This window comes from Danio rerio, chromosome 15 (assembly GCF_052040795.2).
Source record: "Danio rerio strain M-AB ecotype USA chromosome 15, GRCz13ab, whole genome shotgun sequence".
Taxonomy (NCBI): Eukaryota; Metazoa; Chordata; class Actinopteri; order Cypriniformes; family Danionidae; genus Danio; species Danio rerio.
In genome coordinates, this window is record NC_141035.1 from 29,243,230 (window position 1) to 29,258,151 (window position 14,922).

The 14,922-nt window shown below is 34.6% G+C and overlaps 1 protein-coding gene and 1 long non-coding RNA gene across 2 annotated transcripts; one reads left to right on the top strand and one right to left on the bottom strand.

The window, feature by feature from the left end:
* The first annotated feature begins 29 nt into the window (after window positions 1-29).
* On the top strand, window positions 30-2,430 carry LOC141377848 (uncharacterized). Its single transcript, XR_015509551.1, has 2 exons — window positions 30-512; window positions 1,065-2,430. It is a non-coding gene; the product is annotated as an uncharacterized LOC141377848 (long non-coding RNA).
* On the bottom strand, window positions 1,979-13,265 carry serpinf2b (serpin peptidase inhibitor, clade F (alpha-2 antiplasmin, pigment epithelium derived factor), member 2b). Its single transcript, NM_001080010.1, is given in 9 exon segments — window positions 1,979-2,552; window positions 4,266-4,470; window positions 4,555-4,697; window positions 4,855-5,043; window positions 9,817-9,960; window positions 10,064-10,364; window positions 10,450-10,527; window positions 10,612-10,683; window positions 13,253-13,265. Coding segments are annotated over 8 exon segments (1,443 nt in total). The 5' UTR covers window positions 10,669-10,683; window positions 13,253-13,265; the 3' UTR covers window positions 1,979-2,226.
* Between the last annotated feature and the right edge of the window lie 1,657 nt (window positions 13,266-14,922).

Genomic DNA, 14,922 nt, shown 5'->3' on the forward strand with positions numbered 1-14,922 from the left:
GCTGCACACGATGACGCGTTTCCGGCTTCAAACTACATCCGCTGAATGTCAAAATACATACGACACAGGAGGATCCAAATTCCTTTTTCACAAGGTTATGCGAAATAACCGAGGAATAATGTAACCTGCACGTCCATCTCATAACTAATAAATTATATTATGGATTATAGAATTTCATTTGAATCTACAGAAAGTAAAATTTATTCTACCTTATTGAGAAAATTCTACCTTATTGGGAAAATTGAGTCAACAAACCTGCTTTCAGTTCTATTTTTCTGGAAAAGTGTATTATTTGAATTAGAGTTTCATTCCATTGGGGCAAAGAAAACTAAATCATAAACTTTAAATAGCTCCTGTTTATCTAACCAACCTGTCTCGCTACAATTCAACCCGTTTTTATAAACCTCAAAGATGCCAAGGCAGACATCTTCAGCTAACAGCCATCATAAGAGCTGTATGGAGTGAAGACCTAATTAAAAATGCTTGACTCTGCAGTTATCATTTTATAACAGGTAAGTTCACGATATGCTGAATCATACACATTGCAAAAACAGTTAAATATGGTTAATTAAACTGCGGACACTGAATGCTTAGGATGAAATATAAAAATCTTAGTTCACATACCCTGCCATACAGGTGCAGTTCACTGTCAGAATGATCACCCAGGCCTTGTACAGTTCTATCTTTGGCTAGACAGAACCTCTGTTTTTAGCACTACATAGTTTTGAATCTTGTAATCATAAAACATTTTTTCTTGCACATGACAACACATGATAATGTCCAAGGCTCAGACACACTCTCTCAATTCAAAACTAGATTAAGATCTTTTTAGTAAAGCATACACACAATGCACCACATATCGGCACGATGTATGAGTGTGCTCCATGCAGGTGAGTGGACTTGACAAACCACTTGTAGGACACACTCCTTCGGTCCTAATGCACCCAACATTTTGTTAGAAACACTTCTATGCTTTGCATGTTTGTTTATATAACTATTTTCATTAATTGCGCATCTTTTTGCACTGATATTTAATATCTCTTGTTTAAATACACAATGAACAGCAGCTACGCTGTTTTCCTTGTTCGTTATTTCCACCTGGGGATACTCATCCCAAGTTCTCTTGAGATTATGCAGCACCATTGATGTGATCAAAGTCCTCTGAAGAGATAATGCCAGCCATAGAGCACTTTTAGAGTTCTACATAACCCTGGAACAGGGCATATCCTAAGGAGATGCTGTGGCAATCTTGGAGGAGTGGAGAGCATGAGACTGATTCCTGAAAGATCCCTGTGGAAAAACGAGTCTCTCTTGTCTGTCTCGGGGGCCAGCCTGAACATCCACCGGTGCCTTACTCACACCTGCAGCTTCTCCACGATGAACGTCCAGCGTTCTCCAGCCCCTGGCGCCTAGACCGCAGCTCTGCTCAAGAAATTTTCCAGAGGAGAAATGGTCGCGCCCAACTGAGCCTGGTTTCTCTAAAGTTTTTTTTTTTCTTCACTTTGTCAATTTGTGAAATTTTGTTCCTTGCCACTGACTTGCGTGGTTTGGGTCTTGTGGAGTTTTGCATCGATGGATTTGCTAAAATTAAAACCGCACTTAACTGAACTAAACTGAACTTCAACTCTGAAAACTGGACTGAAACAGTTTTAATTTACTACATGTGCTATGTTAAGCTGCTTTGACACAATACACATTGTAAAAGCAATATAGAAATAAACATGAATTGAATTGATTTGAAAACTGATTATGTGTAAATTAAAAGTTGACCTATTTAAAGTAATAATTTGAAGCACAAATGATTGCTCAAAATTGCTACAACTTGTTAAAGTAGGCTATACATAGGCTAATAATTTTTATATTACTCATAAAATATAAAATCAAAATTATAATATTTTCCACAACATATGATCAAGTAAATGCTTCATTTTCAGACGTATTAACCTTTTAAATGAACACACATATAAGCCACTTGGAATATCTGGTCAAATTTCTTTTATTAAAAAAAAAGAAAGAAAGAAAGAAAGAAAGAAAGAAAAAAGAAATCATGACCATTTTTAAACAAGATTAGTGCATTTAGAAAATTAATTCATACAGGGGGTAGTAATTTCAAATGATCTTAAAAAATTTACTTTAAGTAGATATACTAAATCTGCCTCCCAGTGGGGACAGACTACATAGTCAGCAATCGCTTATAGACTCATTTTGTAAGAGCATGAAAATAATCTATTTTGGATGAACCTCAAAAGGCTTGTCATCAGTTTTGTCTGCATTGCCAGGGTTTGTGATCATAGTGGATGCTCCAGGGTTTGGATTGGAAATTACTCCGAGGAACAATGGTGTTTGACTCAAATCATCCATCAGGGCAAAGAAAAATGGCTGGTTGACAGTAAATGAAGGATTGGAACGTGAGATGACCACACTTGTTGCGGCCACTGCCTCTGCCCCCTCTTCATTTATCTCAACGCTGGACATATGCTGCACACTGGACACAAACAAGGGGACCTCTGTGATGCGATCAAGCTTTGGGTGACTAAACAGCTTTCCTAAACCTGGAGTGCAGTAGAAAAATATATTTGTGAGTAAAAAATAATTGAAAAAATATATATATAAAATGTGTAAGACTACAATGTTGCAAGAAATTAATTATTTTGTAATACTTTTTACTAATGTTGGATAATGGACTAGGTTTAGATTAAATTACACATCACAGTGTGGCTGCACAGTAAAAGAAAAAAAAGAAAATGACCCATGATTTTAGTTTAGCTCAATATATACCATTGAAGTCAGAATTATGAGCCTCCCAGTTTATTTTTCCCCAATTTCTGTTTAATGGAGAGAATTTTTTAACACATTTCCAAATACTATAAATAAATATAAATAAATACTATAATAGTTTTATTAACTCATGTCTAATAACTCATTTATTTTATCTTTGTCATGATGACAGTAAATAATATTTTACTAGATATTTTTCAAGACACTTCTATACAGCTTAAAGTGATATGTTAAGGCTTAATTAGATTAATTGGGGTAACTAGGCAGGATAGGGTAATTAGGCAAGTTAATGTATAACAATGGTTTGTTCTGTAGACTATCGAAAAAATGTATAGCTTAAAGGGGGTAATAATTTTGACCTTAAAATGGTATTTAAAAAATTAAAAACTGCTTTTATTCTAGCCGAAATGAAACAAATAAGACTTTCTCTGAAAGAAAAAAATATTATGAGACATACTGTGAAAATGTCCTTGCTTTGTTAAACATCATTTGGCAAAGAATTAAAAAAGAAAAAAAAATTCAAAAGGGGCTAATAATTCTGACTTCAACTGTATATACTCATGCAAATATTTTCATTATAATTATAAAGCTTTCTTCATGGTGAAATCCCTAGTTTACATCATATCTGTTGTTTATGATTAGTTACTTTGGAAGAAAAATTTTGGTTTGTTCAGTATTTTCTGGGTAACTACTATAAATACCTATGCCTGAAAAAAAACATAACAGAAAAAGAAATCTGATTCAACATGAGGACATCTATATGTCATGACAACTCTGCATATTTAATGCATTTTCACATTTTAATCACAACAGCCAGTAGATATTTTTAAAGTCTGCATCAATCGGAAGCTGCAACCATTATTTTGTATTGTGTTACAAAGTATACAGTTCCTAAAGAAATGAAATATCAGATGAGAAAACAGTGGACATGGTTTGTTTTATCTACTGTGAACTGATTGGATTTAGTAAGTAAGTAGGCATTTCATTCAGAAAGATCAGGAAAAGGGTTTAAGGAGAGTTATTACAACCTAACAGACACCTCCTCCTAGTCATTTCTGTTTGTTGTGAAAACTAACCGTTGGAAGGGCGTGGTTAAATATGTTAACCACGCCCAATACCTCAGACAGACCTAATCTGAGAATTTAACTGAAAACAAACAGGAAGTGCATTTTCAGATTTAAATTTTAGATTACAAGTACAGATGTATTTTTCACCACAAAACCAATAATGTGAGCTAACAAAATCATACGGTTAGTTTGATTTCATTTGCACTTTAAATGTTCAAGTAATTTATTTGCATTCTATCTTGAGCTTGCGGCGAGTTCATGTATAAAAATATGTTAGTCTTGCCTCAAGCTTCAGTTAAGTTCCTACACTGCTGTGAATATAAAGTAATCTTCTTTTTTTATTATTGTGGTCTAACTAAAAGTACAGTATAAACTTATTTAAATAATTAGTTGTAATGTGTTAGATGAATGACATCTTACCCATGCTTGTCATGGCCTCTTGGAGGTCCTGGTTGAAATCGAGTTTAAATTTAGGTAGTTTGACCTGCATGTTTCTTTCTCGTGGCAATCGACTGTAAAGATCTGATATATTGAGCTTTGCTGCGATGGCTGACACGTTCACATGTCCAGATGTTGGCATTACCACCAAGAGACTCCTATCGCCTTTAAAAGGGAATCGAGCAACCTGTAAAGGTCGAAAAATGAAGGATAGTGAAGAACAGAGAGTTATTCAGTCCTAGTAATTTAGTAGCATCCTAAAGGCATTAACCTGGGCATCAAGCTCATGATGGGTGAACACGCTGAGAGGATACTTTGGCCCAAGCATCATGTCCACATTAACAATCTGGTTTTCATCTATGTAGAAATTCTCAGTGGAGGTGAAATGAGGGTCAAAGCGTGTGAGCCACTCTCCTACGAGAAAAAACAAACACTTGGATTCTATACTTTATTGATTTGCACTTGTGAAATAACAAGGGAACAATAATGCAAGACCTCTAATGTGACTCACTGAAGTGCAAGAGGAAATTGCTAAATACGTGCTGGTTCTGTAACAGGTGTTTGTTCTGACCTTTGTAGTGCATAGCATTGATGAGCATCATAACAGCGCTGGGAGGCAGGCTGGACAAAAACTCTGAGATGTGCCCATTTGTGACTTTCTTGACCCATTCATTGACGTCATTAACATCAGTCAAAGTGGCCGGCTCTGAGTCATACAGTTTCTGAGAATCTTCCATAAAGTCAGACTTCGCTTTAAATCCTGAGGGAGAAAAAATAAACATTTATATATTTGAGTAAAACCCAAAATAAATCAAGAAAAAAAAATTGATGATGGATGTAGAGATGGAGATTTATCATAAACGACAAAAAAGCACATTTCAAATCCAATTTAATACAAATATTTAACGAGCCCCTATTATAGGTTTTTGCAAATGAGCTTCTATGCAGTGTGTAACACAGCTCTAAGTGAATAAAAACATCCAGGTGAGGTTTAAATCTGAAAGTGCAGCGTGTACTATTGAGGTTCTTTAATAAAATAATGGACTCAGAGTTGAATAATCGTGTTGGGTTTGGATCTTTTGCCAAAATGTATCAACGTCGATATGATACATCACCAAATATGAAATACCGGATCCAGTAAAACATGAAACCGCATTTCCTTTTAGACACTAGCAGAGTATGGGGATCACGGGACTGATCATAACATAAAAATGATGATAACTGACAGATGCTGATTCGGCTGTGGGAAATTAAGGGTTAAAGATCATTTTCACAACAATACAATAGTATAGCCAACCTAGTGCTGTGTTTGTTCCTGTTGTTTTTCTAATGATTCACGGGCGTTTGTTACTAAAGGAAGGAGCAGCAAAGACTATATATGTATGGGATTTTGTCAGACTTTGACAGGGACTTTGTCTGTATCTGTTACAGTTCATATGGATCAGTTTCTTCTTCCTCTGGATCACAACATGCAAGTCTAATTAAAATTGGTGCCTTGTTTTGTATACTTTGCAAAAAATGTATTTAGTTGTGTGTTGTAACTTGTAATTGCTCCACGCTGCTTGTAATCACTTATCTGTTAAAGATCAGTACTGTATCTCTCAGGTACAGTTTCTTTCTTTACCCTTTAAATGTGTTTCTTTTTTTTTCTTTTTTTTTTGTTAGAATATGCAAAAAGGTACATAAATTGGGATCATACAAATACAAAAAACATCAACGAAAAACCATAACAAAACAACAATAAAAAAAACAAACAAAAAAAAACAACAACAATATAGTCAGGTACTGTTAGGTGTGTGTGTGTGTGTGTGTGTGTGTGTGTGTGTGTGTGTGCGTGTGTGTGTGTGTGTGTGTGTGTGTGTGTGTGTCCATGTAAAGGTAACTTGGTGGAAGGTCAGATTACATACATTAGGAACAATGTTAGCCAATAAATGAATCTAGTCTCGCAGATATAAGTAAAACAGATACAGAAGAAACCAGTCAGAGTTAGGGAGTAACAACTATGTTTAGTAATGTATAATAGAAATAATGACAGTAAAAAGAAAGAAAGGACAACAGTAATAATAAATGACAATGATAATAAATCACAAGTACTACCCTAACTACTACTACTGCAGAAAGTTACTTATATTACTATATAATTATTAACTACTATTGCTGCTACTACAATCACAACCACAACTATTACTACTATAATGTCTACTACTGCTGATACTACCACAACAATGACTACCACTACTGATACTACAGCGTCTGCTACAACTAATACAACGTCTACTACTACTACTACTACTACTACCGCAATCACTGCTACTACAACATCTACATCAACGACATCTACTACTGGTACTACTACACCAACAACGATTACTACTGCTACAACGACACTTTTACTACTTCTGCTACCACTATACCAACGACATCAAATACTACAGGAACTAATACTTCAATAATCACAATTACGATCGATACTACTACAATGACTACTACTACTACTACACCAACAACGACTACTACTACTACTGCTACAACAACACCTTTACTACTTCTGCTACCACTATACCAACGACATCAACTACTACAGGAACTACTACTTCAAAATACAATTACAATCGATACTACTACGATGACTACTGCTACAACTACTACTACTACTACAACAACAACAACAATTACTGCAACCTTAATAATGATAATCGTATTAATACTTATATTAATGATAATGAAAAGATAACAGGAGGACAGGTCAGAACAGTGATAATATTAATGATAACAAAAGTAAAAGTAATACCATTAATGATAAAAGTGGCAGGGGGAGGGGGAGGGGAGGTTGGGAAATCAGGGAGAGGACAAGTAATAATAATAATAATAATAATAATAGTAGTAGTAAGTAGAAGAGGAAAGAGAGGGAAAGGAAAAAAAAAAACAGAAAAAGAACGCAAAGAATAGAAGAAAAGGAAAGAAACAAAAAGAGTAGAAAAAATAAAATTCAGCGAATAAAACAATGAGAATAATAATGATAATAATAAAAAAATAAAATAAATAATAAAAATAATAATAGTAATAATAATTAAAAAAAACATTACTATTAAATGACAATTACGAATTATACAAACCCACAGGAAATAGTAATATTAATAAGATGTATGATGGATTATTAATACTGTAACTATAATATACTCATGCTGGTAATAATAATAATAATAATAAAAACAAAAAACAACACCAGTTTTAACAATAACTTGAGAAGGTGGAAGTTGTATGGGGAGCATTGTGGTATAAAGTGTTTGTCAGTTGCTTTGTGATGCATTAAAAAAAATGTGACGTGTAGCATGGATCAGTCCAGTGCAATGCCCAGGCTGCCATGCCCACGTCACACTTTTCCCTCTGAATGTAGTCTGAATGTTTTTTTTTTTTTTTTTTCTCTTATTGTTTTTATCTGTTGTTGGACTGGTCAGGGGAAGAACTGGTATAAAAAATATGTAATGATAATAATAATAATAATAATAATAATAATAATATGCTTAATAATAATAAATAATAATAATAAAAAGGAAAAATAATATGATAAATAATACTAAAAAATTGAATATATAACATTGAGAGAGACAGAAAAGGAGAACGAATAGAATGAAAGGGAAAGCAAAGAAGCATATAAAGACCGAATTATAATGTGGAAAGGTATTAATACAATTTACACTAAATAGTTTTTTTTTTTTCTCTCCAATTGATTTATTTATTTTAAATTAGATTTAATATATATATATATATATATATATATATATATATATATATATATATATATATATATATATATATATATACTTTTTTTTTTTTTTTTTTTTTCTAATACCTCTACCTGACCCCCTCTCCCCCCTCCCCTCTTGTTTATATACTGATGAAGGTGTTGTTAGGGAATGGCTTCAGGCAAAGAGGATCTTCAATGGAGATGTATTCTGTTAATAAGTTTTTCCAGTGTAAGATGTGAATTTTATTTCTTGATTTCCAGTTCATGAGGATAGTTTTTTTGGCGTTTTTTAATAGTTTTTAAATAGTTTTTCAAATGTGTTTCTGAACTCATCATCCTCTGCTGTTTGCCTTTACTATGGCCACCATCAGCTGATCTTCACATGCGTGGTGCGGTCAATTTTTAAAATAGTTCAACTTTTGCCACTATGTGGATTAATACTGAATTTGTGTCGTCGTGTAGTTGTTTTAAGCTGGCCTCTGTTGCACTAACACCCCAAACTTTATTCCCATCTGGGTCATGTCACCAGTGTAACTCTTTCAGTTCTACCTCGCCCGTAATGAGCCTGAATTCTAACCAGCATTTCAGGCATGGGGGGCAACATCAATAACTATTACAAGTATCTGCTTATTTTGGTGGAAGTGAAACTATTTGAGCTCCTACTTCACAATGATGATCTAACTATGATGCAATTGCAATCAGAAAAAAAATGGACCGGTCTGAAAGCTAACTCCTCATCTGCATCTCATGTGAAAACCAGAAGAGTTACTTTGATCTACTTTGAGAACCAGATCTACTTTACTCAGCAAGATTCAATCCAGCATTTCCTACATAGCCGCCATGCATGCTAAGGAGAACGTTTTGTACCATAGCCATCAGTGTCATTCCCAATCACTCATTCTCTAGTGAGTTCTTCGAGATCATAGACATCTCAGGTCTTCTGGAAGTTCAGGGAGTCTCCTGCATATGCATAGAGACTCCCGGATGCCCCCTCTCCCGTTTCTTAAATACATCACACACCCCTGTCACCCCACCCCAGCTCTTCAAATACGTCCTCAGCAAACTCTGGGAAACTCCTGCAAATCATCAACGCACCCTTCTCGAATATGACGTTTCCCAACTTGGAACTTCTGAGATCAAGGGAATAAGACTTACCTGCAATGCTCCTACTAATTAGCCTCTATTAGACTGAACCCTGTACCTGTCATTTTCATCCAGGTCAAGGCACCAGAGTAAAGGCCCTCATCCCACTCAGAGCTGGACTTGGATGGCAAGAGAGCTAGGCACTCTAGGAAAGATAAGAAGGCCATAGCTGCTAGCTATGTTGCTGGGCTATTTTGGGGGTATTTTTGACTGGTCACACAACTTATGTCTCATCTGGATTTTAACACTAATCCAAATGCTGTGGTTGTGCTAACACCATTCCAAGGAGGATTCAAACTAGCATTTCTAGCATGAGGGCCAAGCCCACTAAAGGACAGGAAGGCCATTGCCTCTAGCACCATTAGCTAGTGCATCACCTGAGGCCAGAGGAGTGAGGTTTACTTGTACAGCTCTGGCTAGCTGGCCATTTTTAGCCCCCCTACCCCCAACCCCTGTGGCTCTGCTCACACATTTCCAAGCATGATCTGAACTAGCGCTTCCGGCATATGAGGAAGGTGCTCTCAGATGGATGATAAAGACTTGCACAGAGGCACAAGTGGACCGCTTGATGCAAGGAGAATGAGGTTTTCTCGCAAAGCTCTACACTACACCTGCATGACAATATATATGTGTGACTCTCACCCGTTTTCAGATAGATGCGGCTGGCGATTGGCATGCTCCTTTTGCGGAAGTTGCGCAGTAGGCTGCTGAGGGCAGTGTGATAGCAGGGCAGAGCATCGGCATGCAGGTGATGTAGAAGCAGCTCTTCTGTATCATTCGTTGCTCCTGAGATTCAGATAAACAAAAAGATTAAATTAACATCTTGCGGTCTGAATTGGATCTGTTATTCTTAGGGTTCCTAATTTTTCATTGTGGATTCCAGACATACCCAGTGCTAGCTGTGAGAGTGCTACCGACAAGCTAAGAGGAGAAAAGATGACATTAGGTTGATCTGGACTAGGCTTCAAGTTTTCCAGGAACAAAAGGCCAAGCTTCATAATGCCGTTGCCTATGGTCCGTTTTATCTGTTTGCCTGTCATGTCCCCATCACAAAGGGTATCAAGCTCTTCCTCCGACGATCCCTCTTTCTGCCCACTAGAGGGACCTGGTGTTGGAGGATCTGCTTCCAGGCCATCTGGATTAACTGTGAGTTCTTCTGTTACAGTGGGGTCAAGAGTGGCCTTCAAATCCTGAGTGGGACAAGACGATAGTAGTGTCAAAAGTCTAAACATGTATACTTTCAGAGATGTAGCACTGGGGATTGTGGTGTCTTACTGATATGGGTTTACTTGGAGTCAGTGGAATGAGAGGAATTACAGGATCCACTCCATCCTCTGGATCAGTCACATCGTCCTGCAGTTAAAAGTAGTCATTCATGGCTTTTCAATTGAATAAAATAATGTTGAAAATTAAGCAAGGATTAAGTCAATTCTTTACCGTCCAGCCTTGCTTGGAGTAACAAAGGAGGAGGAATGCCAGAAAACACAAGTTCATGTTCTAGAAGTTAGTCTAAAAATCAAAGAGCAGAGCCATTTACACAGGATTTGAAATTATTTGGCCTTGTTCATTGATGACTGGTTGTTTGTACGAAGGCCATACTTACTGAAATACTTATCTGTATCACAGAAAAAACAAATATTATATCTTTTAGTACACATTTTGGGTTCACTTCAGTAGAAATACAAGAAACACCCTGACACACAGTTTTTATTGTGTACTAGATTATATTTTAAACATAACTCCTGTTGATCTCCCTGACTTGCTTATTGCTCAGAAATCCAGAATCCCTATTAGCCAGCGCTATTTTTATACCAATTTGCTATAGGATGTATTAATAATTTGAGTTTGAATTTTTATAGTAGTTAGTAGATTTGTAGTTGATTTCAGATTTGTTATTTTAGTGTTGTTTTATCAACATATTTTAGTACTTTTAAATGTTTAAATGCAGAGAAACAAAGGATTACTGCTGCTTGTTCAAACCACCTTTTTAACATGAGCTGAAACAACAACATTCTTGCTATTTCTTTGACTAATTAATTTGTTTTATGTTCAGTCCACCAAAATTTGTAAACCATTAAGTTAACAAGCGTTTTTGTGTAGGGACAACACGAAGGAATTGTGTTGGTCCAACTACCTACAGTACTTAGGGGAATTGTAGTTCCCAGCATGCTTTGTGTGGAATTGGATTAAGAGAAAAGTTCACAATAAAAATAATCTTAGGTGTTTAAAGTTAACAGAAAGACTTAAACTTAAGGGTTTAAACTTTTTTTAGTTTGAAGATTTAGAAGAGCTTTGAGATTACCACCTTGCAGAATCACGCACGCTTTGGATGTTGGCAGCATAATTAGTAAAAAATGTAGTTTGTTGCTTTGCTCAGTGAGCAATAACTGTCCTAATATGAGTTCTGAGATCAAATATGCTTACAAATGGCTCTTTTAGTTCATTTAGGATAACTTCAAATAAAGCAAAGAAACTTAAAATGTACGACACAGACACACATGATATTATCAGGCCTTTGAGTTGAAGTTAAATAAAAATACATATTAATTTCAACTTTTATTTGATAAAATCATGTTGGACCAACTCAATTGCATTTAATTGTATAAATATTATTTTTAGATGGTGCTAATCAAATTTATTGGATGGAAATCCTGCCCTCAATTAAATTAATCCAATGAGTTATGTTATAGTTTTGAATGTGTTATGAAGTTTTTTTAATAATCCTTAATGTTTTTTTTTTGTTTGAAAATGTAAAAATAAATGAAAATACAAAATATTTAATTGTCAATTAAAAACATACAAATAACACACAAACACACACACACACACACACATATATATATATATATATATATATATATATATATATATATATATATATATATATATATATATATATATATGCAGTTGAAGTTAGAATTATTCACCCCCCCCCCCACCCCCTCCTTAACTGTTTTTTTTTTTTTTCTTTTTTAAATACTTCCTAAATGATGTTTAACAGATTTAGGAAATTTTCACAGTATGTCTAATAATATTTTTTCTTTTCTTCTGGAGAAAGTCTTGTTTGTTTTATTTTGACTAGAATAAAAGCAGTTTTTAATTTTTTTAAAACTATTTTAGGGACAAAATTATTAGCCCCTTTACGCTTTTTTTTCTCGATACTCTACAGAACAAACCATCGTTATACAATAACTTGCCTAATTACCCTAACCTGACTAGTTAACCTAATTAACCTAGTGAAGCCTTTAAATGTCACTTTAAGCTGTATAGAAGTGTCTTGAAAAATATTTAGTAAAATATTATTTACTGTCATCATGGCAAAGATAAAATAAATCAGTTATTAGAGATGAGTTATTAAAACTATTATGCTTAGAAATGTGTTGAAAAAGTCTGCTCTCCGTTGAACAGAAATTGGGGGAAAAAATTAAACCGGGGGGCGAATAATTCAGGGGGGCTAATAACTCTGACTTCAACTGTATGATTCTCAGTACCAAAAAAAGTCAATTTTATTTGTGTTTTAATTATAATAACCTCGCTACTGACATTGCAATCTGGCAATAAACCACAAATATAGATGTGATCTAATTAACAATCACAACTCCAGGCAAGTTCTTTTAAAATTTACAGCCCGAACTAAATATTTAGTCAAATAATCAATAAATGTTTAACATGGCTAAAGGTCTGTCAGCAGTTGCATAATTCCAGGGTTAAGAATTTTACATTTCTTTAACACTACAGATTAGAATAAGAGTATAACACATGAAACAAAGGATATGAATGTTGTATATAAAAATATATAATATATATATATATATATAAAATATCAGTGTGGATTTGGAAATATTATTTAAATTAACCACTAAACACATTTTTATAAATAAAAATATGCATGTTTATATACATATGGGAGTTATTTGTGATTACACTTCAAAAACACAAAGAAGATCAGTTGTACATATTAAACAAAACAGCAGGCAACAGATTCGGCTATTGTATTCAGCAGTTTCTTCCAAATACACAGCAAACAATTATTTACTGAGAATTAACAGAACAGAACCTAAGAAAACGAGGTGCTTACCGTGCAAATCTCCAGGAGTGGGATCCAGCCCTGATTTGGGAAAGAAACACACAAAACAGGCAACGGGAAAATTCTTGTCTGTAGGGGTTGGCAGTCTCGCAGCACGCAGTTACATTTCAACTTTCATTGATCTTTAGCTCATAGTCAGTACCTACCTCTTCATAGATGTAAATATTGAGAGACCTTGAGGTCGAACATCAAACTCAAGTGTGTAGATAGCTGGATCTGTGAATAGCTTGAACAAAGTAAGTTATAAATTGGAATTGTCTAGTTTGCTTAGCTAAATAAACTCACTGCTGACAGTGCATGTGAGGCTATGAATATGAGTAAACTTGCGGCATTAGAAAAATTAATGAGGAGGAGATGACAAGACAGCACTGCCAATGTTGATATTGATATAGAGTGTTATTGGATAAGGGCTTTTATATTGCTTTCTCATACTGTATGCCAGACAAACAAAGAAGTGCCAGACTCCACCATTACCTTGGCAAGCATCTGCCAAGATCTCTAAATTGAAAGCAGTTGAAAGGCAAAGTGTTGCAAACACTCAAACAGACTTTGTCCTATCAAAGTAACCTCTCGGATGGGGGTTCTGCTTCCAAACACAAGCAAACTGAGCAACAGACCATCCTACTCATTCATCACAGAGTCAACCAATCTGAGTTTTTAGACAACACAAACACAGGACACATTTAGGTTTAATTTATTTTACTTGAAATCATTGAAAAGGTGAGTATATAGAAAAGGGTCCCAGTTTAAAAGTAAAAAAAAAATACTTGCAATGAAATACAAAAGGGCAATGGCTAATGTGTTGGTCAGTCTCAAACGGACATGATCAATAGCATGAATTATCAAAATCATGAAGCTGCATTTTAAGTGTGTTTAAGGACTTGGATATGAAACGATACACAACTGTCCAATTTCTCTATCCGTAAAGGATTTGTGGAAAGCTTTTAGGAACATAAAATGTGCTTTCCAAAATGAAAACTTACAGTTACGGTAAGAACTCATTTGTAGTTAATGCAGTAAGTAACATAAACTAACAATCTTTTTTTATATACTGCATATATTACCATTTGTTAATGTTTCAGTTCATGTTAGTTCAGTGCATAAACTATTGTTTACTTGACTTAAATATGTATTAGTAAATACAGAAGCATTGTTCAATGTACGTTCGGTAAATAAAACCCTATTGTTACCTAAATTTGTAACTGAAAACTCATCAGCCAAATCTTCATACCTTATAAATTGAGGGAATTAGCGAACCATAAATGTATATTTTAGCATTCTGAATAATTTTCACTACATACACTGCAAAAAAATGCTTTTCTTGCTTAGATTTTTTGTCTAGTTTTGAGTCCAAATATCTAAAAATTCTTAAATCAAGAAGCATTTTCTAGACAAGCAAAACATATTGTCTTGTTTTAAGAAATAATATGCCAAATTTAAGTGAGTTTTTCCTTAAAACAAGCAAAATAATCTGCCAATGGGGTAAGCAAAATAATTTTGTTTTTGCTTTCGACCTAAGATTATTTTGCTTACACCATTGGCAGATTATTTTGCTTGTTTTAAGGAAAAACTCACTTAAATTTGGCATATTATTTCTTAAAACAAGACAATATGTTTTGCTTGTCTAGAAAATTCTTCTTGATTTAAGAATTTTTAGATAT